General features: G+C 41.5%; 1 protein-coding gene across 2 annotated transcripts; it reads right to left on the bottom strand.

Moving 5' to 3' along the window:
* Window positions 1-628: 628 nt before the first annotated feature.
* golga4 (golgin A4) lies at window positions 629-23,456 on the bottom strand. 2 transcript variants are annotated; one of them, XM_037123388.1, is made up of 25 exons: window positions 22,690-23,456; window positions 21,574-21,651; window positions 19,953-20,054; window positions 17,370-17,438; window positions 16,951-17,277; window positions 16,779-16,826; window positions 16,576-16,632; window positions 16,383-16,481; window positions 15,983-16,121; window positions 15,650-15,840; window positions 14,296-14,379; window positions 13,806-13,953; window positions 13,532-13,710; window positions 13,225-13,323; window positions 12,961-13,116; window positions 8,926-12,488; window positions 8,715-8,836; window positions 8,157-8,287; window positions 7,138-7,224; window positions 5,595-5,621; window positions 5,393-5,461; window positions 4,943-5,018; window positions 2,900-2,997; window positions 1,473-1,559; window positions 629-1,353 (listed from the first exon to the last, which is right to left on the bottom strand). In XM_037123388.1, exons 1-25 carry the CDS (start codon window positions 22,765-22,767, stop codon window positions 1,339-1,341), a joined length of 6,129 nt encoding a protein of 2,042 aa, XP_036979283.1. In that variant the 5' UTR covers window positions 22,768-23,456; the 3' UTR covers window positions 629-1,338. The 2 variants fall into 2 exon arrangements, with proteins under 2 accessions (XP_036979283.1, XP_036979284.1); XM_037123389.1 differs by lacking the exon at window positions 19,953-20,054 and having other exon boundaries at window positions 22,690-23,454.
* Between the last annotated feature and the right edge of the window lie 1,307 nt (window positions 23,457-24,763).

The following is a 24,763-nucleotide window of genomic DNA, read 5'->3' as shown; positions in this document are numbered from 1 at the left end:
ACATTACCACCAGATTTGCCGCTAATTGCTGCAAACAGTAGCTGCCGTTAGCTACTTAACTCGGTTAGCTGTGCAGCTAGTGGTACACACTGAGAGCTGGAGAGGTATAATGAGGCTGGACAGGCAGGGGCGAGGTGATCAGCATGCAACTTCAGTGTATACCTCTGCAGCACAATACTAGAAGTCTTTGCCATGATGTCAGAAGTGTTACTTCTGTGGATATTTAACCAACATTCTTACAAATTGCACCTTTAAAATTATAGTACTTGTCCAATTACATTGTCTGTACCTCTGTCCTTCTACTGTATATTAAAGGCAGCAAGTGAACCACAGACAAATGTTAGCTTACATTTATACTTGCATCTCTTTATATATAAAAATGTGTTTGTTGTGGGTGAAAGAAGGTCAAACAAAGGTCCTTCCTGAGGTATGTGACCCATCACCAACAAGATCTTCCAAACCCAGATGTGTCATGATGTCTGCATTCCACATGTGTCAATTTCAACAGGATGTTATCACACTTCATCCTCCGTTAGACTAGACGGTGTAACCCAAGCTAATGAGATAAGCTATTGGATCTTACAGAAAACACAGTGTATGACAGTAAGGATAAAGGCATGACAAAAGGTGTTCTGTAAATAAGATTTAATCTGTTAGTCTGAAAATGTATAGTAAGTCATATAGTGCCCTATAGTACAGTTTCAATTATCATAGTACAATTTACATTTTGTGTTTTTGTGTTCATGTCAGTGACAAAATATAAAGCATAGAAAAGCTGTGTTAAACAAACAAGGTCCAGAGGCCAGTGTGTATATATATCTTAACGTGGAGCGAGTGCACAGTTAAAGGGTCGTTTACAGTTTAACACAGGAAGTGACTCAGACAACAGCACAACACAGAAAACCTATAAATCAACTGACCTGTCAGCTTCAAGACGTGATAGTGACATTATTTATTGCACAAGCCAATCGGTATAAACACATTCTAAAACGAAGAGGAAACAATTTAACTTAATCTAAAATGTATAAATTAACAAACTTAATTCTTTCAGAGTAAAATTGGATTCATGGAAGATTTGTGTTTCTGGCATATTCTCTAAATCCCTCATACCTTTAGATATAGTCAAACATTCTGCACAACACGCGCACACACACACACACACTCACCACACACTTATGTCCCAGTGTGTGCTCAAACACACATTCAAACACACACACACACACATAAAAATGACAGGAAATGCAGAGAGAAGGGCTCCATCAGATCCATGGCAGTCTTTCCCCTTCAGCAGCAATAGCAGCAGATTCTCGTCCCAAATTACACGGATTGTTCAGACACTCATCGTAACCAAGTCTGTAGAGAGACACACACAATAAATGAATTTGATTAACTGTGCAATTATCAGTGAGAAACGTAAGTTTTATGTGTTTAAATGCAAGAGGACTAAGATGACTTCAGTGACGGATGCTTACAATCGTTTTTGTATCTTCCTTGTCCAAAACCTTTTGCGCTTGGTCCGGAGGAAACTTGAGCATCGAGGTAATCACTTTGGCCATCGTCTGTGGAAGAGGAGTGAGGGAATCCATTAATCAAGCTTGCAGCATTCAAAAGAAGTCCTGAACTTCATCTTTAACATAAACACATTTTCAAATGAATGCTTCACTAAAAAGTATTTCATATTTAATTTTCAAGTTTTAAAATATTATATTTTTTCCAAGCACCAGGTACACAAATGCTCATAATAAATAAAACAGCTCCAGGCCTATCTGCCAGTTTGCATGCATTTCCCCATAAACATGAGGGATAATCAGGAACAGGACTCCCGTGTAGGAAAATTTAACCACTCAACTAACACGGAACAAGGCCCGCATGTCTTTGAATGGCAACTCTGCGTCATGCGAGTTGTATGTCCTCGGAGGCAGCCTGGGGGACATCCTCCACATAGGGGAGGTCTGCCATGCTGCCATAAAGACTAACTGTTTGCTGAGGAGCTGGGAAAAACCTGCTGACTTTAGGACCGTGTCAACAGCACTGTTAATTAGAGAGATCGCTGTTAATTTTAACCAAGGAAGACTGGACGCAACATGACTTTTATGTGGCGACCTAAAATGCTCTCACATTTTGTGAGGCAGACGGAGGTCATCGGATACCCCACGAAAAAAAAAAATGGGATGGCCCGACTCTCCCATATTACCCGTTCTGATTTCAATGCAGTGTTTTTTTTAAATGCTGTGGTTTAGTTTATTGACCACATCCTCATATAACTAGAAATTACAACATGTCTTTGTCAGGGAAAACATGTTTAAGCAATGGGGCTCTATTATTGTGGTGGCACAACAACGACCAGTGTAAGCAGCACTCTGATTGTTTGGTATCTTCTTCTGTACGTATAAAACGAAAATGGCACCACATCACTCTGGCTGCAGACTTGCGGTGCTGCGTGTTCACATCGTGCCACTCTAAGCCCCCTCTAGTTTCCTGAAGGCACATTTCTTCATGTCTTAAGCTGTCGTTGTCATGCTTTTCAGAGTGATTGGTTCAAAGATCTGAGACCAGCAATATGACTGGTTGAATGTGTATTTGTTCACCACTACCTTCACCCAGACCTTTAGCACTGTGCTGAACATACATGAACAAAAAAACAGCAGGTGGACTCAGAGTCGCCCACATGGTTTGTGTACACAAGACCTACTGCTGCGTGTTTGTCGTTGCGTGAGTAAAATAGAGCCCGTTGCTTCCACTGTCGTTCCTGGTGTTTTCACGGTAAACCCAACACACGTTAAATATCAGACACTGAGATGTATTAGAAATTTAGAACACTGAACACTTAGAAAACTGAGTGATATGAACAACCATGCATTGTTCTGTGCACAATAATGTAAGAAAAATGAAAGCGTACTTTTGTTTCCCGTCCCATCATGTATTCAAACAACACCTTCCTCAGGTACTCCATCTCTGTGGCCTCTGAGAGTGAATCTGAGCTGTTGAATCCAGGATCTGTGAAATCAAGCAAAAACAGCCAATTACTAATCTGAGACCTGGTCAGTCACACTATAGTGCAAGACTCTGATAATATACTGTCATATTCAAATAATCTTCAATAGAGAATGGTTCAAATAGTTGAGCTTTTTTCTCTTTCATGTCTCTCTGTTCTGAGTATTTTCTGGTCATACACAATAAATAAATAAATAAATATAAAATAAAACATTTCTAAGGTCTTTATCAGGATGTGCATCTACCAACATTGCAAAGAGTTTACTTTTCTTGTCTAGTCTAGCAAACCACAAAACCTGTCACAGTCAACTTTATGTTTGTATTAGCAACCGTATACAGAGCCACTTTCAGCAGGTATGGGTTCAAATTAAGCACCAGCTATAAGTAAAGGAAAGAATGGCGAAGCTCAGCATGAGCCCAATAATACCTCCAGAGTCCAAGAATGAGCGTTTTAATTCTCTGCCTAAAGCTATAACACCATCATTCCGCTAAGAACTATGAATGGAAACAGTGCTGCCGCATGGACAGGCCTGGTAACACTTAACACTACCGCCTCTACCAATAAAATATCTGCGTCAGGTATTTAATATGGAACAACACCAACTTGCTCCCTGACTATCTGGATTAATCATTCAGATTACAGCAGGAGACAGATTTGTGATTAGGCGGCAAGAGAAGGTGATAGAGAAGTGCAAACAGGTCTTTGATCTCGTGTTAAGTACTGGGCTTCCAATAAATCCTACAGCCTTTGTCCTGCTGACCTCGTGCTGCCCCAGCTGAGCCTCCCACCAAACCATTCAGGGAGCTACACACATGAAACTATATATGAAGGTGAGGTTCAACAGATTCATGACTGGAAGACACGTTCACCAATATGTACAGTTGTCTCAATACAGGACAGAGCAGGTATCAGGCTGGATATAGTGTGTGTACTGAAAGTAAAGGATTTAAGAAGTAAACGTCTGTCTGCTGCAGGGTCCTGTGCGGGAAACAGGACCACAATCTGTAAAACCCATTAAATCCAAGGATGGCTTCTTCACCGCCCCCCCTTCTGACAGCAGATTCTCTTTATTACACCAGCAGGGAAGCTCTGCAGACTCTCTCTCTCACACACATACACACACAAATGTTCAGTTTACGATATCCTTAAGGGTATTGCATTGACTTACAGTCAGGACCTAGAGGCTTATCCTAACCTTAACCACACCACTTATATGTCTAACCCGAACCTTTACTCTAACCTTAACCAAACCCAAATTATAACCGCAGCTCTAACCATAACCAGTATGCCCCAAATCACGCTTAGTTTGCAAAAAATCTCCTCAGTACAGTTAAACCAGACCACACACCCACACACTATCGCACACCATTCAGGATCTGCATCTCGTCTTCGGTCAAATCCCATGAAGAGAGATGTGGGGGCTGGCGGTTTACTGGTAGTGTGTCAAAACTCCTACAGAGATCTCTAGACTATAACTCTACAATTCCTATTTTGAAGGCCCTGTTTAGTGCTCGTTTTCAGGGTTAAAGTATTATCTTGGATGTCTGCTAGAAAATGTTACGTTTTTAGAATGCACATTACTTTTCTCGTACTGTCCATTGTACCTCTATTTAACCTGTCCAGCGATGTAACTATGTAACTAAGTACATTTATTCAAGTACTGTACTTGAATAAACTCTATGAATTTACCTGAATATTTCCATTTTCTGCCAATTTTATTTTAACTTTCTATAATTAAGGGCCCTTAAAATATTATATAATCATATGCAATGTGTTAAAAATCCCTATTACAATATGCAAGTTAGTTAACCTACTTTATGCTTTGGGTGTATTTAGCTTTTGTTAAAGTTTCTTATGACATTGCATGTGTTCAAGCATTTTGTACTGTCTTTGAGTAGGAAACTGGCCCGTGAAGCAGAACTAAGTGATTCATGGTGTTAACATTACCTTTAAATGTGCTCCCAAGATGAGTTACAACAGTGCTCCGGTGGAAACATTTAATCTTGTCCTCAAGCGAGTGAATCTACCATGGAGAAACACACAAGCATGCACAGATTAATCATAAAACAAGCCATTTGACCCCTGTGGGTTAATTCTATGCATTAGTCTAATTGTTGCATGGGACACGAGCACAGCATTTCGGTGATCGTCCCTGGGGGATGTTTGTGAGAATGACGATGTGTGTGAGAAAAACTGTGGGAGGCGTTGCTCTGAGTGTTTATAGGGTTAAACCAAATGTAAACAGATGTGCTGTGTAATTAAGTTGATGCAGCAGGAGAGCAGTAGCTTCTCTTGCTAGAGGCCACAGAATCATGGGAATACACTGCATGGGATTTGCTGTTCACTTGTCCCCAGCGAAGAGGGTGCGCACACACAAACACAGGGCCCGACACTCACTTTCTCAATAAAGCCCTGCTCCTTCAGTCGAGCCTCGCTCAGCAAAGTTGTCTTCTCCGCTAGCTGAGCCTGTTGTTGTGAAGGACAGAAGATAAATGTCAGTGAGGACAAACAATGATGTATGTTTTACTTGATCAAACAATTAAAAGTGGTAACTGGGTTAAATGATATGAAAGTCAAACTGGAACCAAACCAAACATACCTGTAGTTCTTCTGGGGTCATCTCTTCCTAAACAATTAAAAAAAACAAGGGAAGACACTGTGTTAGAACAGAAAAAGTCTATAAGGGCATGATAATTAAATGAACAGGCAACAAATCCCATTAAAGGACCAAAACCAACAAAAAATTCATTCACGTGCAATGTTTGTGTATCTGAAGCCTGATTTATCTTCAGCTACATTGTTGTCCATAAACTAGAAAGACCTAGCAAGATCATCATCACTAGCATGAATAGCAATAGCATAAATATTAGCCTGGATAGAGATAGCTGTCACCCAATCGTGAGGTTTCCATGGATATTGAGGAGCTGTAGAGTTTATTTATGGGCAAACTGTAAATCTAACCTCTGCTCTGATCGCAAACACCTGTCTGCTGTGAGCACTGTTGCTTTTTCTTTGGTTCAACCACTCACACGCACGCGCACAGACACACACACCCAAGTTTGAGCACGAAATTGAGTTATTAAAATATTTACCAAACATCAGCATTGATAGAAAATATAAAAATGCCATGTTTGGTCTATTCACTTTATCTGCATACACAAAATGAACCAGACTTTCACCTCTAAAACAGCGTTGGTCTATTGTCTCTATAGAGAGACACACTGACCCACTGTCGAAATGAAAAATGGTTTGTGAGGCCCATTGGAAGGAAAGGCCTCCCTGAGCTTAAAGCCACACAATCCACCCATAAAATTATTACCTCACCAGGGAGAAATGCAGCAGAGAGAGCAGTGTAATTCTTTCTGTTTGTGTGCATCTGGACACCATGTAAAGGTAGAAGAATCAGGTCTCACGGCACCTCAACACCAGGGTAAAGCATCTCCCTGGAGTGCTCTTGTCCTATCTGGCTCCTTTCCAGTATGCATGAGAGTATTCCTGTAGTATAAATCTTAAGGCCGAGAATCACCTCATATGATGATAATTGAGAACAGGGATTGAGGCTGGCTGCTGCCTCACAATCAAAGTAGAACATTCCTGAGTGATTCAAACGAGCTTCGCAGGATCCAACACACTTTGGAGAGCAGCCACACGACTGGGGCAAAAGAACTGATCACAGCAAAGTATGTAAGCAAATTGTCCCTGAGCTCTAAGACGGAATCCTTCAATTACGAAGTAAGACAAAGGGAAAAGATAACGGATGACTGTTAAGTCTGTTAACCTGGATGTGAACTTTCAAATAATAAGGTATGGAAACAAATAATGCATCTGGATTAGGCTGTCATTCAAAACTAGTAATGCTTCCATCAGACTTCAGCCTTTTCCCAGAGGAGTATGAGAGGGAGCTGAAAAGACCTGATTTCCGACAGCCATGGTGAGTGACTTATGAGTTCAACAGAATCACTGCATAAATTCAATATAAACCCCCAGTCTCGTATATATTGGACTTTAATAGCAGCAGGTATGAATTTCTACATCTGTGCAAACATTAAAATACCCCCTTTACATTAACCAGTTGTGACACCAATCGCAGGTGTTTGATGACCCATATTCACCCCATGAATATGGGTCAGAAATGTTTGTACCTCAACTGTGACACGGCTCCTTCCTTGCAGCTCCTCCAGTTCTTTCTGGACCTGCCACACTCTGTCACCCATCTCCTCCTCTCGACTCTGGAAAGAAAATAAAACAACAATGACTGAGTCATTTCCCCTGTTTCATCCCGTTTCATCACAATGGAAATACGTAGATCAAATCTCTCCTTCTTATTTTACATCCCGTTCTTAATTTTGCTTATACTTTAATCAAAAAATCATTTGGCTGTTTGCCAAATTCATACCTTTCAGTAGGCACTGATTGATAATTAAGTCCAGTTTTTAAAGTGATTCCAGATTGGCTGCCAGAGGATATGTGAAAACATTGTGCAGCAGCAGTAGAATTAATGATTTGATTAAGAAAAATATACCCACATTAAATCAGCCGTAACACCTAAAAAATGTGGTGATTAAGAGTGGGTGACAACAAGTCAGCAAGCTCGAAGCTAAAGTTACCAATAAGAACTGAAATAGTTAAAAGTGATACACTGATGATTAAAATAGTTTGCTAAAATTACTGGATAAATTAGTTAAAAGTCTGAACACAGTAGACAAATGGCTGAAGTAGGATAAAATGATGGATATACTTTTAAAATAAAAAGTTTGAAATATGATTTAAACACTGGAAACTTTGTCAGCTAGTTTAAAGTAACAGGGGTGGAAAAACAGTTCTAAAAGTTACCTCAAAGTAAGAGAACAATAGTTGAGAAAAGGCTGAATGAAATCATGACCAGCTGAAATTGTTAGGTAGCTCAATGTAATGAAAAGAACTAAAGGAAAAGATGATTGAAACTGTTAGCTAAACATTTTTTAAAACATCTTTGGTGTCAACGAAAGGGTGCTTGGGTTCATCTGACGGGGATCTAGGGGTATATCTGCCAACAAAGGTGTGAACCACTGCTCGGAAAGGTAGCTACCAGCATAATAGCTTTCAAATAGTGGATGGGGTCAACTGTCTGTCCGTGATAAACATTTGGTTTTATCTTTGAAGCTCCATCTTTTGACAGTACCTGTAAAACCTGTTCATACTTCTGAACAGTTCTGTGCAAATCATCCTCCTTCTGGGCAACAAGCTTTTTCAGCTGACTGACTTCTTCACGGTGGATACTGATGAGCTCTGCTTCAACACTCTGGGCTTTTGCTGTGTCAAGGAAAACAGCCAGAGTTAGTACATGAAAAAAAAAAAAAACATATTCCAAACCACTCACTCAGATCCCATCTGGAATGAAACGCGACTGAACCATTGAGGAAATAAGGAAACAGTTCAGACGCGCTGTTTCCGAATGCAATGATCCCTTAATTTTGTTCCAGTCAGTGTCGAGATTAAAAAGAAATACATAATGTTTCCATGTAGTTATTCCAGCCTGCTGCTGTACATGAGTGTCAGAACACATTTACCTTGATTTTCCATTTTAAGGCAGTTGTTGAGTGCCTAAAACGTTTTACTAAAACAATTACTAAGAAGCGATTTCACCACAACAAGACAATTAATTGGATCCCATGTCTTACTACACAGCTGTAAATCTCGCCAATTTAATTTAATTAAAAATAATTTTCCTCTGCCTCACCAATGGCCTCCTTCACCGCCGTATTTAGCTCCGCCTCCTTCAAGGCCAGTTGAGTGTTGACCTCTCTCATTAGCTGCTTGATGGCAGAATTGTGCTTCATTTCCACATCTTCCAACTCTAATCTATAAGAACAGACAGTAAAGTAAAGGTTAGTTTTCATTTGGATTCTTTACTATTAGTAATCATCAACAATATGAAATCACAAACTTACTTTAGCTTTTCCTCGTGTTCCTCTAACAACTCCTTCTTCATGTATTCAAGGTCCTGCTCGTGCTCCTTCCTCAGTAATCGGATGTCTTTCTGTAGCCTGGTGAAGTCCTTGAGGATTTTCTCCTTCTCGTTCTTCACCTGACTCAGATTACTCTTGACAGACTCGAGAGAATCGCCGTCTTCCGTCGAGTGGTTTTCCATCGCGCTCATGGTTTGCTGTACGCTGCTACACTCCACCATCGTCTCGGCCTCAGGTCGTGATGAATTCTGGATCTGTTTAATAGTTTCCTGATGTTGATCAAGCTGAGCTTCCTTCTCGCATATTTCTTCTCTCAGCCGATTAATTTCCGCGGCGAGGTTTCCATTCTGCTCTTCTGCTTCTTTGAGCCTGGCCTCGATTTCATGTAGTGCTGATTCATTTTCTTTGAGCTCCCCTTGTTGCGCTACATCTCGCAGCTTCTCTTCGTACGCATTTTTCAATTCCTCTAAAGACTTCTCTTTCTCAAGCCTTTCATTACTCAGAATCTGCTCAAGATTTTTCTCCTGCTCTTCCTTAAGCTTGACGAGAGCATCCTCGAGGGTTTTTGTTTTCTCTTCTAACGTTTCTGCATGTTGTTTGCCGGCTGTTTCGTTGCTCTTCATTTCGTCCAGGCTCGTTTGAAGAGACTTGATCACCTGCTCCTTTTCCTCAAGCTGTGAGGTTAGCTGTTTCTTAATCTGACCGATTTTCTGCTCAGCTTTCTTCTTCAGCTCGGACACTTTCCGGGCACTCTCTGCAGACAACTTCTCTTCAGTTGCCTTCAGATTCTCCTCTTTGCTCTGTAGAATCTCATCTTTTGCTTTTTCGAATTCCGCCCTTTGACTTTCAAGCTTGTGTTTACACTCTTCCTCCAGGGAGCGCAGTTTTTCTACCATCTCCTGCTCCAAATTACCGTTCTGAGTGCACTGCATCTGGGTCTGCTGCAGCTGCTCTACCAATTCTTTCTTTTCGCTCTCCCTGATGCTGTGCTGCTGTTTGAGGTCAGCTGTGAGTTGTTCACACTCTTTTGTCTTTAAGGCTAACTGCTCCTGGAGCTCGCCAAGTCGACTGATGCTACCCTCCAGCTCCGAGGTGAGTCCGCTGACCTTCTGCTCTTTCTCACTCAACACCTGGTCCATCTCCGACTTGCTGATGGACTGATTGTCAATACTTGCTGTCAGCGTTTGCAGGGCTTCATTCTTTTCAGCGATTTCGCGCTCCAGCTCGTCAAGCCTGCCCTGGAGACACATGATAGTGTTGTCATTCTGGGTGAACTTGGTGTCGTACTCAGACAGACTGCTCCTGAGTACATCCGCCTGCTCTAACGCAGACTTTCTCTCCTGCTCTAATCTCTCTATGGTTTCAGCCGCCTGGTGTCTCTCCTCTTCATACTGCTGGTTCAGCTGATTTATGGCTTCCTCCTTCTCTTTTATGCTACTTGCTAGCTGATTTTTCAAGTCACTGATGATGCTTTCCAAGTCGCTGATACGCAACTCATTCGCTTTAATACTTTCCGATATGATTCTGTTTGCCTCACTCAGCTCCTCAATTTTCTGAACTTTCTCACTGATAGACTGAGAATTATTCTCCTTCTCATGTGTTAAGGCTTCGACATGCTCCGTTTGAGCATTTACCTGAGCGGTCATCTGGTCTAATGAAATGCATAGATTCTTATTTGCCTCCGTCTGCTGGCGGAGATTCTCCTCTAAAGTGCAAATTCTTTCTTCTTTAGTATGGATAGCAGCTTGTAGCTGAGAGGAACTTTCCTCAAATTTAGTCTGCAACTCCTCAGTCTCTTTACATCTGGAACCTTCAAGAGCTTTCAGTTGCATCTCCGTTTCCTCCAGCTTATCTGACAAGGTCTTCAACTTCTCTGTGTCCTCCTCCTTGGTTGCGTTAAGCTGGTCTTGCAGCGAGTTCCTCTCGTTCAGAGCCTGGTTGAGGTTTCTCTCCACTGACTCCATTTGCTCTTTCAGCAGCGCCTCAGCCTGAGACAAACTTTCAAGCTTAACCGCTGCTTCGTTCAGCTCTTCTTGCAGCTTCTGCACGGTGGTTTCTCGAATCACCAGCTCCTCCTTTAGATCCTTCAATTCGCACAACACTTGCTCGTTCTCCTGTTTGCCTCGGCTAAGTTGCTGAGAAATTTCCTCCAGTTCCTGAGCCTTCTCCTGTAATATGTTCGAGTGTTTCTCCATTAATTCCTCCTCTTGCTGTGCTAACTTTTCCTGCAACCGACGCTCCAGCTCCTCAATCTCATGCTTGTGGGTGTCGTGTAGCTTCTCCACCTCTTCCTTATGGTTGGCCTGCAGCTCGGACACTGTGCTGCTCAGGCCCTGGGAACTCTTTTGAGCCATCTCTATGATTTTCTCTTGAACTTGTTGCTCTTTCTGCTGAAGCTCTTTCTCCTTCTTTGCAAGTTCTATCTTCATGTTTTCTTCATTCTGCTGAATCTTTTTCTTATAGCTCTCATGCATGTCTTTGGCTTTCTGTTTAAGCTTTTCCATTTTTGTTTCCTGTGTTTTCAGCTTAGTTTCTATCTCATCCCTCTCTCTTATAGTGTTTTTCAACTTCTTCTCATGATCAGCTTTTTCATCATCCAGCAGTTTCATGAGGCAGGTCTGTTCTTCCTGTTTAGTGTTCAGCTCTGCAGTAAATGACTTCTCCTTCTCTGACAGCTCCTTTTTGCTTTGTTGTAATTGCTGCTCTAGCTCTTGAAGCGACTTCTCTTTCTGTTGGCAGTCATTCTTTGCTACTTCCAACTGATGCTCCAAATCTGACAAATCCTTTCTACACTGATCAAGATCCTTTGAGATCTCACTCAGCTGTGCATTAGATTCCTTTAGGCTCTCATTATCCAGCTTGGATTGCGATAAACACTGCTGCAGCTCCTCCACTTCCTTTACCTTGACATTTAGCTCTTGTGATTCCTCTTGTAATGTTTTTTGCTTGAGCATGTGTTCTTTAATTTCCTTTTCCTTTTCCCTCAGAACAATCTTCAATGCGTTAAGTTCCTCCTTCAGAGTTTTCTCTATTCCTCCAAGAGACTGCTCATGCTCCTGTTTGATATTTGCCAGCTCTACATTGTGCTTTGCCTCCCACTCTTGAAACCTCTTCTCATGTTCCTGTTGAGCTAACCTATGAACCTCTTCAGCTGCAACCAACTTCTGCTCCAGGAGCTGTTTACCCTTCAAAGCCTCAGAAAGTTCAGCGGAAACTGCCTCCAGCTCTGACTGCTTTGCTTCCAGTTTCTCTAAAGTTTTCTGGTTCATGTCTTCAACATGTGCTTGGAACTGCAGTTCTTTATCTTTCAGGAGGGTCTCTACTTCAGCTTGGTGTTTTTCCTTGAGCTCCTCGAGAGCAGCATCGTGCTGCTGGGTTAGGGTGCCCTTGTGCTTTTCCAGCTGCTCCTGGTGCTTTTCCTCTAATGCAGAGATTTGCTCTTTGTGTTTATCCTTCAGCTCGTCCAACTGCTTGGAAAGTTCATGGGACAGACAGGATCCATCTTGTGAGATCTTCTCGAGAGAGCTCTCCAGCTCAAGTATTCTCTGTAACCACATACACATAAGTTATTAGACTATCCTACAAAGAAATTATGAGACAAAATTATTTTCAACAGTGGGACTAGACTGAAAGAGTACAGTTATCACCAACTATTAAAAGCTTCACGGGCAAGGAGGGTGTGTATGTACACCAGAAAATGAATTGAATTAATTCAAATATTTTACTTTGCAACAAATTGAGCAATTTAATGAAATGTATGACGCTTTGCAGTGAAATACACTCAAGTACTCAGAGTAGTAACCTTCATCTATATTCATGATATGGCTCGTTTCGAGCTTAGTGGTTGTGAAATATCACTCAATAGATTAACATGGATATCAACAAAGATTTGACCCTCAAAGAATTAACTTAGCCTTAATTATTACTTCCAATATCTTCCATAGAACAATATTTTAAAAATGAAACAATTAAACAACAACAACAACAACAACAACAACAACAACAACAACAACTTACAGTCCTTGCAGCCTCCAGCTCCAGCTGTATATCTTTAACCTTGTTATCAGCCTCTGTCCGTATGGCCGTCTTCTGTAACTCTACATCCTCCAGCGCCAGAGATGCCTGCTGATCTCGCTCCTTACCTAACTGGGCAAACTCCTCTTTGCACTGCTCCTGAATACAGAAGGAACGTAAAAATCAATATTCAAAAAGAGGTCGTTTTTCATCTCATTTACTTGATTATGTAGTGAAATCTAATAAGTGAAAATCTTTGGCACATACGACAGCTTTGTTGATTCTGGCACTCATCTCTTCTTCTTTAGCAGCCAGGGCTTCCTTGTGGAGTTTTTCCATATTGACCACTGTTTCCTCTGATGATTTCTAATAAAATAGGACATTACATTAGCATACCTTTTAAATGTCAATGGTACATCAAACGTGCATATCACTAAACACTAAACACAAACTTCAATTGTTGAGTTAATGCTACCAATTAGCATCTCATGTAATATCAGTAATGTTAATGTTCTAACAAATTCTTCTAAATGAAAATAAAAACACGAGCATCCGACAGAAGTCACTTCCTGACCTTCATGATGGTGACGACCTCCTGTTTGACCCGTGTGAGCTTCTCCTGCAAACTCTTCCTCTCTTCCTCATTGACCCTCTCGACTTCTTTCACTCTCTCCTCCAGCTGAACCTGCAGCTGTTTTCGGGCCTCCTCGGCCTTCTGAGCTACACCCAGCGCACGTTCAAGTTCTTCAAATGCTATAATAAAAACAAAACAAACATGGAAATACATCATTACCATACCAAAAGACTTTTATTATTCCTGTTCACATTCAGAAATGGATTCCACTCACCTGATTTTTCAGCCTTTTCTTTCTGTTCCTGTAGTTCTTCTTTCTGGGCAGTTGCCTGCTGGAGCCTGGAGCGAAGCTGTGCAACCTCCTCTTCTTTCATTTCCAGTGTCTCATGCATCTGGCGCTTTGTCTCGGCAATGACCATACCCTGAAAGACAACAACCCAGGAAAGAAAATCACCCTTTTGATATCTGTAATGTTGGATTTGATAAGTATTATCTGTAAAATTTACACCAAAAAAACTCAAGGTCTGTGTGTGTAACTGTTTTTGATTTAAAGTGCTTAAGCATTCCTCACACAGATCTCATGAGCTGCTGTCCACCCTGCAGAGCTGGGGTCAAAGTTTAAGAGGAACAATATGGGGTGTCAAGGTGTCGGACTTCTTTACTCAGTGGCAGAGGAAAAAAAACACATCTAGTCTTCAACTACAACTGAATCTGCAGGACTGTCAATCAAGATGTGGCTCAAGCCTAAAAAAGCCCTCACTCACCTTGTCCTGCTCCAGCTGCTCAATGAGGTTCTTTGCATCACGAAGCTGAGTGATCAACTTTGTCTTTTCTGTTGTGTGCAACTCCTATAATATGAGACATTTGACAGAATTACAAATGAGAATGTCACATATGGTCAACATCCAACTTTACACACAGACATTTCTGACGTTGGGACTCATATCCTGTATATGCTTTTGTCAAATAACTTCAAAATCAGATGTTTGCTGCACCACCCAGGATGCCTCACCCACAAGCCAAATAACCAGACAGTGTATACAAACCCAGCTAAACCAACAAGTCGACCCAAATTACAGCCCAGCTTCGCAGCAGCGGCATGTAATGACCGTGTCTCTGTGCCACCAATGTGTAACCTGTGGTTACTAAACAGGAAATGCTGGGATGACTGTATTTGTCATGTTGTTTGGTCTATCTGTCACACAAGGCAAGGTGTCTATGCAGTCTATGAACTAAAATAATCAACACACTTTTTGATAAGGGTATCTTTTCTTTTTGAATATCCAGAAAGGCAAATAAAGCGCACAGTATTGTGTGAACCAGGCTGTAAATAGAAAATTCAAAAACCCCTGAGCTGAATCGCAGACAGATGGTCTGTTTTATGGGATATTTGTCTGAGGAAGGGGATGATCACAGCCCGCCCAGCAGTTCCAGGATGCCTTCATGCTGCTTAAGAGGGCTACACGCCTGTTAACCTCTGCTTTTCCTGATACAGGATGGGCCCAACAGAGTGCAGATTCAGCACAGAAATGGAGGCACAAAAGGATCATGAGTCGATCACACAGTCACAGGCAAGCTGTCCACTATCAGTGTCTCTGAAACAACAAACATCTGTTATCAGACGCTGCAAAACATCAGAGCAGCTACGGACAAGCTAAACAAGCCGATCATACCGCCGGAGTGAAATGTTTTGAAATCGATGAAAACAACGATCCAGTCATGTCACACTGACATGAACCCTTGTCCTGGAGCTTGGCCAGAGAATTTAGACGTTCGGACCCTGAGAACCACAGCAAACCACTGTGTCACTGAGATAATTGACCCACATTATCAGTGGACCATAACGACTGTGGCAGACATTATGCAGCACATTAATGACCCTAAGCAAACTGCTCAGTCATTTGCTGCATCTCTGTCCAGCCTCATTTTAATCAAACCTCGTAATTACAGTTCACCGCCACATCAATTTCTTGTGAGTGGCTGTCTCAGGACATGGCCTTGTAATGTATGGTTACTATGTACCTCATTGACAAAGTGATAAAGTGAATGAGGAGATACCATCTAAAATTTATGAGAAATGTCCTAATTTATTGCTGCCATTAAACACAGGTTGGCCACCTTAATCTTCTCCAGCTCCTGCAGCCTCTCCTGCAGCTGCTCCTGCAGAGTTTCATTCTCTGTGCCCAGCTGGGCGCTCCTCTCCTTGTGTGTGCGCATCACTTCTTTGCACTTCTGCAGGAGGTTTTCCTGCCTCTTAACTCTCTTCTGCAGGGCCTCCATGAGTTTGGTCGGATCACTGTTGCCCTCTCCTGTCCAGAAAATAGAATGCACTGGTTACAAAAATAACATTAGAATCAAATATAAATGATTCTCACACGTTTAATTGAAACACCTTAATGTTTAAGTGTTGCTCCCAAACAAATTTGAAATATGCAGAAATAGTTTCCCCACCTTCAGTGACTTCCTCTCCCTGCTCCTTTGAAGGACTCTGTGTGGAAGAGTCCGGAGCATCTTCAGATTGAGGGACGTCATCCTCAGGAGGCACAGGACCGTCAGAGAAACCCTTAGCTCGTTTCTTCAACAGAGCAACCTGTTAGCAAGAGCAAAAAACTGACTACTTGTGTTCAAGACCCAAATCTGGCATTATATTTGGCATCCTTATTTTTTTTTTAATTAACTAACTTACTAAATCAAGCATGCAGATTTAAAATGTAGCCACATTTATTTGTTGATCACAAACATGGAATTGTGTTGTTTTTAGGCAAAAAAGTTTTGTGATTATGTTCATCAGAGCATTTATCAGTATCAGTAAAGACTTAATATTTCTGCTTCACATGAAGTCACCACTCGCCTGTGTTTGCAGTACAGTAATCATCTGATCCTTCTCCTCCAGCGCAGCATCAAACTCTTCCTGTAGGTGTTTCTTGGCTTGCTGGTCCATTTGAAGCTCCTGGAGATCATTCAATGTGTTCACTCATGTGTAAACTTTAATATAAAAGGAAGACAGATATTGTCCATTGACCATTCATAACATACAGCCATACCTCCCGCAGCTCCCCTATCCTGCGGAGAGCTTTATCTTGACTCTGACTGAGGATAACCTGAAGGGACAGAGAACAGAAATGACTTGTGTGAGCTTCTCCTGCAGACTCATATCATCAGCTCAGGATGATCAAAATGTTCCCCTGGGCAAAAACATCACATCAGAAATTAAGTATTAGTCGAGATGGCAGTTAAAACAAATTACCTGTGTTTTTTCTTTATCTCGCTGCACTGTTCTGTACGCTGTAACCAGCTGGAGGGTGAAGGAGTGGAGGTGATTAAAAGGGAGAAAAACAGTGCAAGACATATCAAAAGTAACTATGGCTTTTGTACACTTGTATGACTGCGTGCTATAATGCTCTTAGTGTGACTCTCACCTCTGAGTACTTCCCCCTGTACTTCCCCAGGCTCCTCTCCACTCTGAGCAGTCGGTGCATCAGCTGCTCTTTGGAGAGGGACTCTGTAGTTCCTGGTGGCTCCTCAGCCTCGCTCTCAATATCTGAGGGGGGATCATACATAGGGGCACCGAGGGAATCATTTTCTCCCAAAGGCGTCAGAGAGTCTCGTGATGAGCTTCGGACCAGGTTTTCTTTAGAGGGAGAGCGGAACAGGTTCTCTGCGCGACTGGCACCGCCACGAATCAACGACTCCATCGAGGGGACTTTTAACTGCAATTTTTGGACAAGTGACGGCGTCTCCTCTCTCTGTTGGGGGGAAAAAAGCTCATTTTAAATGATATCAACAATAGTGTTGTAACTTTAATTGGAAAAACAAAGAACGGGAACGGTGAACATACATGAGGAGAGGCACTTCCGTCCCCATTGATGCTACCTCTGGGAGACCTTGCTGGTCCTTTAGAGGCATTCTGCAGATAAAAAGACTTAATGAGAGGAAGGAAAACTGTGCCGGTGGACTTGTCCTGGGCAAGTTAGTCATCCACACCCAGCATGGCTCTCCCTGATTACTCTGGAGGGAGCAATATTAGTATTGCTGGGAGCAATGCAGGGGCAATGGGTACCCTCATGCAACTTGGAAAAAACAGAGGGGTTAAATACATAAAAGAAGGCATCTCTACTGTACATCAAACAAAAAGGGTTAAAACTGGACTCTACAGAACAGCCATGAGGTCAGAACAAACAAACAGTTAAAAGTCAAGTAGGAGAGCTGGTATTTGAATTAAAGATGCTTGGCAGTGCCATGTGCGGCTGTATTACAAGAGCACAAGAGAGTACCGAAGTAAGTGAACATCGAGCAGCTTAGTTGGTTTAGTTGTCTTGTTAGAAGCAGGATCAGAGTGTGAACATTTTCTCCTCCCTCGTCCAGCTCCAAGCTACTTGTTCCGCGGGATTACTGTGCAGAACATTCAACATATCTGTCCTGTTTCGTGTAGGAAATATTTTGACTGTAGTCACTTCCAGGATGTGTTTAAGTTGGCGTTGCAGGCTTGGAGGAGGTCTTTTCCACACAACTGAATGTTTAAACCATTATTTACATTCTCCTGTTTTGTTTTTTTTTGACTGAATGGGTTTGTTGTGTGTTTGTGTTGTGGTCAACAGAGCTAACTGCATACAAAGGAAGCACTAATTATCTCTCAACAGCAGAGGGATAAATATTGAGTTATATCTAAACAAACTGATACTTACTTCATTATCACAGGTTTTTGTGAATAAACAGGGACAAAGGACCAAATGTATGAACTCCATACGTCACACATTACTTACTGACTTCTTTCACTACTTCACCATGTAGATGCGTGTCACCTTTGCCTACAGTAAACCAAGAATTGAATGCTTCTGCTTGTTTCAGCGGAACATGTCAAAACACTTGATTTCCCAACAGAATGACTGGCTGAATTCAAAGTGTTTCTGACTGTCACTCACAACAGTAATGACAACTACAACAACCTTGATCAAGCACCAAGACAGAACATAACTCCGAAAGACTGAAAGATTCTTTGGTATATCTCTGGTCAAAGACAAAGAATGCTGGCAAACCAAGTTTTTACCTCCAAAATAAAATGTAAAAACAACAAAATGATTGAGATAGTTTGATGGGATTACTTTTGTTGGGTTGAGCAACTAACATTTTGTGAGGATATGTTAATATTTTAACAAGGTGTGGGTGAAACATGATAAAAAAAAGACAGTTTGATGGGTTTAAGATATTTGTGGTTCATCACAAGCGATGACAATGACACCAGTTGTTTCTGTAGCTGCAACACAAATCAAATTCTAAAATGTCACTGACAATAAATGTTATATCAACAGAGGAAAAAGTTTTCAGCTAAACTGTGTAGTTTAGTTCTATGTGTACAGCTTATACATCTTCATTCATAGCACAAACACTGATTTACCCGCTTTACCAGTATGCCCTTACTTGCGTTAGTAAACACTGACACGGTTAATGAGACGACCACTGACCGAAGTAGGATTTTTTTTGTTTTTGTTTTTATTAATTAATGTCAAATTGTGTTTGCTAAAATAAAAATATTCATATCACTGAACAGTAACAGTGCTGGATATAAAGTTGTGGGTAAATAACTTTAATCAGCACTTACAATTAGAGCTTAAAAAATAAAATGTATATTGTATGTATGTATGTCGAAGCGCTTTTACAGTGAGGAGTTAGTTAGTTGTCAAAACACAAATATCTACTGACATCAAACATTTTACATTACACAAATATATCTGAGACATCTGAACAAAACGGAGGCAAAATTGATGTACTGTACGCATTCAGAATCTGTATCACGAATGATGCATTCTTTCAAATCTTATTTTCCTCTAGTCTTCTTACTGCCTCCACATGAGCACACATCATTTAGTCTCTGAGGCATCTACAAAAGGTGCTTTGGGTCTGTTTGTTTACTTGGAAGAGTTACAAGCAATTCAACATTTAAACTGCTGAGAAAGCCTGCCCACAGCTTGGAAAATGGCAACGTCAACTCTCCAAATAAACAGACTTGTGGGGAGAGGGGACAAAGGCCGCCAGGCAACATAACAGGGTGTTGAGGGTCTCTAAAGCAAGCAACTAAGGAGACCTAAAGACAAGGGGCAATATTCAAATCTGAGACGGATAATATTAACTGAAAGGTAGGGCAGTAAACCAACATATGCAGAAAGCACACAAGCTTCTATCCCACCACGTAAACGATAAATCCCATTAGATGCAGGGTTAGCCTACATATGAGATGCCTTCTTGATGCTAAATCCAAAGGAAACAGGAGACAGAGAGCAGGGAACAAGCTGTCCCTACTCGGGCCACAGTCCTCTACCGATTCCCCAAAGGCGCGGAGACGGGAGGAAGGAACAGGGTGGTGGGAGGAGGAGGAGGAGGAGAAAGAGGAGGAGGAAGAGACAGGAAGTGAGGGCAAACTCACCACACTGGCTACCTGGGCCGTTTTGGGTCGTTTTGAATGGTCCAGAGCAAAGATAGTATACTCAGAGAGAAAAGCGGGCTCTGCTATCATCCCGGCCAGCACCTGACCCCGTCAGTGCAGTAACGGGACGAAAGGTGGGGAAAGGAGAGGAACACAGAGAGCAATGAGAAAAACAACACCATGAGTGTGAAATAGTGCTGGAGGGGGGCGTCTGGCCGAGAGAGACTGAGATGGATGGATAGAAAGAGAGAGACTACGTGGGACAGGAAGAAAAATAAGAAAAAACGGGAAAGTGAAACACTCAATTACCATTAATGTTATGGATAACAGTTTGACGTCTCTGCATGTAGTCGTGAAAAAAGGGTTCAATTTACCCTAAAAAAATCCAATTTGAACATTTTCAGAGGAGTCAAAGTGTTAAAGACTTGTGAGGTGAGAAAGGATGCTGTGATGAAAAGCTTCTAAACTGAGGGCACATGAGCTCGAGTTACTACAACACACCTGTGCTTCCAAAGGGTCGGGGAGAAAGCAGAGCAGAGAAACCTGACTAAAGGCGGCACTATCGCTTTTTCCAGTTTTGGGTCTGCAGTGTTGAAAATTTGTCATGAATGAGTTATTAGGGCCAGTTTTTGATCTGAAGATCAAACAGCCGAGACTTCCATGTCTGAGCTCCAAAACATATTTATTAACCACATGTTGCATCATCAGTGTTACAGTTGTGGTCATTACCTCATCGCAGGGCAACCTGCCCCCAATGAATTAAAGAAGTCTTGCATAAACTTGTCCATATCCATATCCATGGGGGGGAGGGGGCTGGGGAAAATTCCCCAAACAAACCACCAGAGAGAGAGAAACACTGAGAGGAGGTTGCATCAATTATTCATACACATAGTGAAATATGGCCGGCTCACCAGCGTCTGAATGACCTTCCCAGAGTCTCTTTTGGACAAGCAGTGTCAGAATAATAAGAAAAACGTGATAATGACTCTTTAAATGAGCTACTCTGTACACAGTGTACTGAATGCTATCACATTTTAATAATAAGCAAAATGCTCTTATAGATGAACATGAAAACACCTGATTATAGCCCAAAGTGTGACTTCATTGACCCTTCTAATAACACACTGAAAGAAGAACAGATCATACCTGTATTTAATGAAATCACTGTGCTGATTCCTCTACAGAATCAGTTATCACAATGTCATTTTGGCTTCTGTGTTCTCATGAAATTAAAGGACCCTGTGGTGATGGACTGTCATAAAGTCATGGAACTGCAACAAGTCAGAAAATATGCCTCGATAATGATATGGCTTTTATTATATTAATAAATTATGATCAGTCTGGGACATTAAACTTAATTTGAGAGTAGACTATATGTCGTGAAAAAGAATAGAGCAGAATAAAACTTTAATTTCACTTGGCACAGCAATCAAGAAGGACACTGGTTTGTTATTGAGGGAGCATAAAGCGTAACAAACACATGGCAGGTTTTTTAGGACTGAAGGGAACACGCTGAAAATTAGAATATAAGCTGTGGAGAGAACATGACATCTCTGCAGGCTGCAGTTCAAGCTCATAGATATTAAAACACAAATCTATCACAGGTCAACACCATGCTCACCTCTCTGTCACTGGGGGAGGGCGTGCCATCTGGATGAAACGGGAGGGTTTGGCTGCCGCGCCGGTCTCCACCACCTGTCTGTTAACGTGATCAAACCACATTGGCATCAAAAATACTGAATTCACACCAACATAACTTTAATCGTTTTGCTTTTTCAGATAACTTTTGGTTCCCTGACACACACTGCAATATTTCATTTAGCCTTTCCTAACTTTTCTTGACAATGTAGCCCAGTGTTTCCCAACCTTCACCTTTGAACCCAATCAGCTAAACATGCTGGTTTGAAAGACACACAATGGGTGCCATGAACCCAAACACATACAAAGTTTGAGGAATAAATCTAAGTTTACTCCACACAAGACCCAAATCACAAAAAGAGCAGCTCAAAACGTTGTGCACTGTGGGAAAATAGCTTAAAGTGATTGGGACACAGTTATAAAAGTAAACACCAAATAGTAACCTTTCCCAGTTACACAGCAGGTCCAGCAAACAACACTGACAAAAGGGTTTGGGGTTTTAAAGCAAATTCAGACAAGAAATTTGACAACGTGCAAAAAACATAGACAACCTGCCGAAACAAATAAGGACAGGCTGAACTAGACCATCAGGGTTTTTCAGTACGCTGCTCGTCTGCCCTTTTGTATTTCTGTACTATGATGGCAGGCCTTTGGCACTGGCATTATTTGCATGTGTCAAATAAAGCTCCCAGCTGACATCCACTCCCAGCCAATCCACGCCCATACCGTGTAAGTATTACAGTATTTCTTGCCAGTGTTTTTGCTACAATCAGGTTCACGGCTGGGTGCATGTTACTGTTTTTACTCTACACAGGGCAACTAGTTTAACCAGTTACAAGTTCACTTGAACGCACCTTACTAGCAGCAGTTGATGACAGCTAAGTTAGGCAGCTTTAATGACCTAGCTTGTTGCTAAAATGGGACAAACAGTTAACAAAAGTTGACAGCTTAATGAGTTATGCGAATTATATAGTACTAAACAATCATTTCCGAATAAATTAAAACGCCTGCGATAGCTCAGCTAGCTTCACTGACTAGCAGCTCGGCAGTGTAAACAGAGCTTAGCTTAGCTAGTTAGCTCCCAGCAACAACAACCAACCTGGGCCTGCTGTGGTGACTGCGCATTCCTCTGCGGAGACTGCTCCTCGTTAATCCTCTGCTTCAGTTTTTTAAACATCTCGCCACGCCGATGGAGCAAACAGCTGACGAGTAGATGACTACTATCCGGCGGAGATGTATTTAGTTTCTTTTAAGTTGACATCCAGCCCTCGGTGCTAGACTTCCTTGTTCGCCTCTGATTTCCAGCAGGTGAACGCGCTCTCTGCGCATGTGCGGCCAACGTGGAAGAAAAGTAAAACGTCACAGTTAAAGGACCAGTCCGGGATAAATAAGCTACAGCGCCACCCTTGGAGGAAGAACGATATTATTGTAGTAGCCATAGCTCTAAGTAATTATCGTCTTTGTGTTACGATATAGGATGGCATGAAAATTCTTTTTGACACATTGGCAGGCTGTTGTGTCAGCATGCCTTCGTATTGTGGTCTTGTATGTGTCGGGTAACTTGTTAGAGGACAAACTGACTTTACAAGGGACAATTTCCTGAGAATTAAGTTCTGAGTTTATGAAACTTACTTTTGAGTGAATGAGGTTGTTAAAACAATGTTGTGTTTCTTCATTCAATACTGATTTATTTATCACAGTGGTACAGTGTCTCCCAACCTTTTCATCTTGAAACTTCTCTGAAACTAAGCAACACACCTGTGACATGCACAGTAACGCTGTTGCAATGCTCCTCCACAGTCCGTCCAAAAGTGGCAAACTAAGTGAGTAGCTTCTGAGGTCAGTGAGGAGGACTGTGATCACTTTATAGTCATGATGTTTTTTCCAAATGCCAGACGAACAAAGCAGGCTGCTGTGAGACCTGGAAGCCCGGTGATCTCTGTAGATACTTGAGTTTACACTAAACAATAATTTCTTAACAAATCCCCCATTATATAGTCCTTTTTTCCCCTTTATATCTAAAAAGACAATTTTTCGAGGAAATTGTTTGAGGAAATGAAATTTTTATGCCCAGCTCAGTGAGAAGCACAACAAATAATGGAGTCCCACATAGCAACTGCTCAAGTAAACAAATCATTTATTAAAAATAACTCAACATCAGCAAACTATGAAGTGTAAAGTCACTGGTGAAAGATGTGTGTTGGGTGCAATGAAACTGTGGGTGCTAACCTTAACTATGTAACATGAACCAAAGCAAACTAAACATAATCACAACCCAAACAAAACCTAAATGGAGTGCTCAAAAATGGCACCAGCCTTCCAGGAGGGAGAGAGAGCACTGTCTTCGGATCAGCTGGCTTATAAAGGCTCTTAACAAGTGACACCAATTCGTTGCAGAGGTGGGCGGGGCCAGACCATCGGGAAGAATCTGAAAAGAGGAGCACAGGCAGGGGAGAGGGAAATGGGACAACACAGATACTGGCCTAAGGACTAAGGCCGTAACAGGTGGAAGAATTAAGTAAATAGATGGAGTGAGTGATTTGTAATACTTACCTTTACCTTTATTTATGCAGATGACTCTGTTTTTCTAAGAAAGTGCAAAAGGGATCAAATTGCTAAAGGCTAACTTGTCTACATAATAAATAGGAATAAAAAAGGTTAAAGTTATCAACCAACTAAAATAGAATAAAAGGGTTCAAACTGCTATATTTTATTTCCTACAGTTTTACTACTCTGAAAAAACTTTGGATTGGTTGTTCACCAGATTGTACATCAAATACACTCAAACTAATATACTGCTACTATTAGTAGTGCAACTGCTAATTAATGAATCTGGTAAAGATGTTTAGGAGGATCTAAACCCACCCTAACGCAGACCCCCTGGCAACCTCCCATGTAAACATGTTTCCTGTTGTTCACGTTGAAATGACTTCAGGACTAAATGTTGCATATAAACTCAATCAATCTCATTACAATGTCTTAACTACCATCTACTAGATAATACAAATTCATATCAAAATGACCATTCACCTTAAAAACAGTGCTCATGACGGGTTGAGACAGTTTGAGACTGCTGGTTCAGACTCTGACTCAGTATACTGACCATTCACTACTAACAGCTCTATATAAAAGCTTTGTTTGGACTGAAGTACATGCAAAGCAGGATTTATTTT

Source organism: Acanthopagrus latus, chromosome 15, assembly GCF_904848185.1.
Source record: "Acanthopagrus latus isolate v.2019 chromosome 15, fAcaLat1.1, whole genome shotgun sequence".
NCBI lineage: Eukaryota > Metazoa > Chordata > Actinopteri > Spariformes > Sparidae > Acanthopagrus > Acanthopagrus latus.
The sequence above is the reverse complement of the archived record's forward strand: the minus strand, read 5'-3'. Positions and strand labels throughout refer to the sequence as shown.

Excerpts from the sequence above, each read along its gene's own strand:
- golga4 (XM_037123388.1), bottom strand. The coding sequence starts at position 22,767 with ATGTTTAAAAAACTGAAGCAGAGGATTAACGAGGAGCAGTCTCCGCAG. Across the intron at positions 21,652-22,689 it reads AGTCACCACAGCAGGCCCAG|ACAGGTGGTGGAGACCGGCG; the intron begins GTTGGTTGTTGT and ends TCACGTTAACAG. Across the intron at positions 12,489-12,960 it reads AGCTGGAGGCTGCAAGGACT|AGAATACTTGAGCTGGAGAG; the intron begins GTAAGTTGTTGT and ends ATGTGGTTACAG.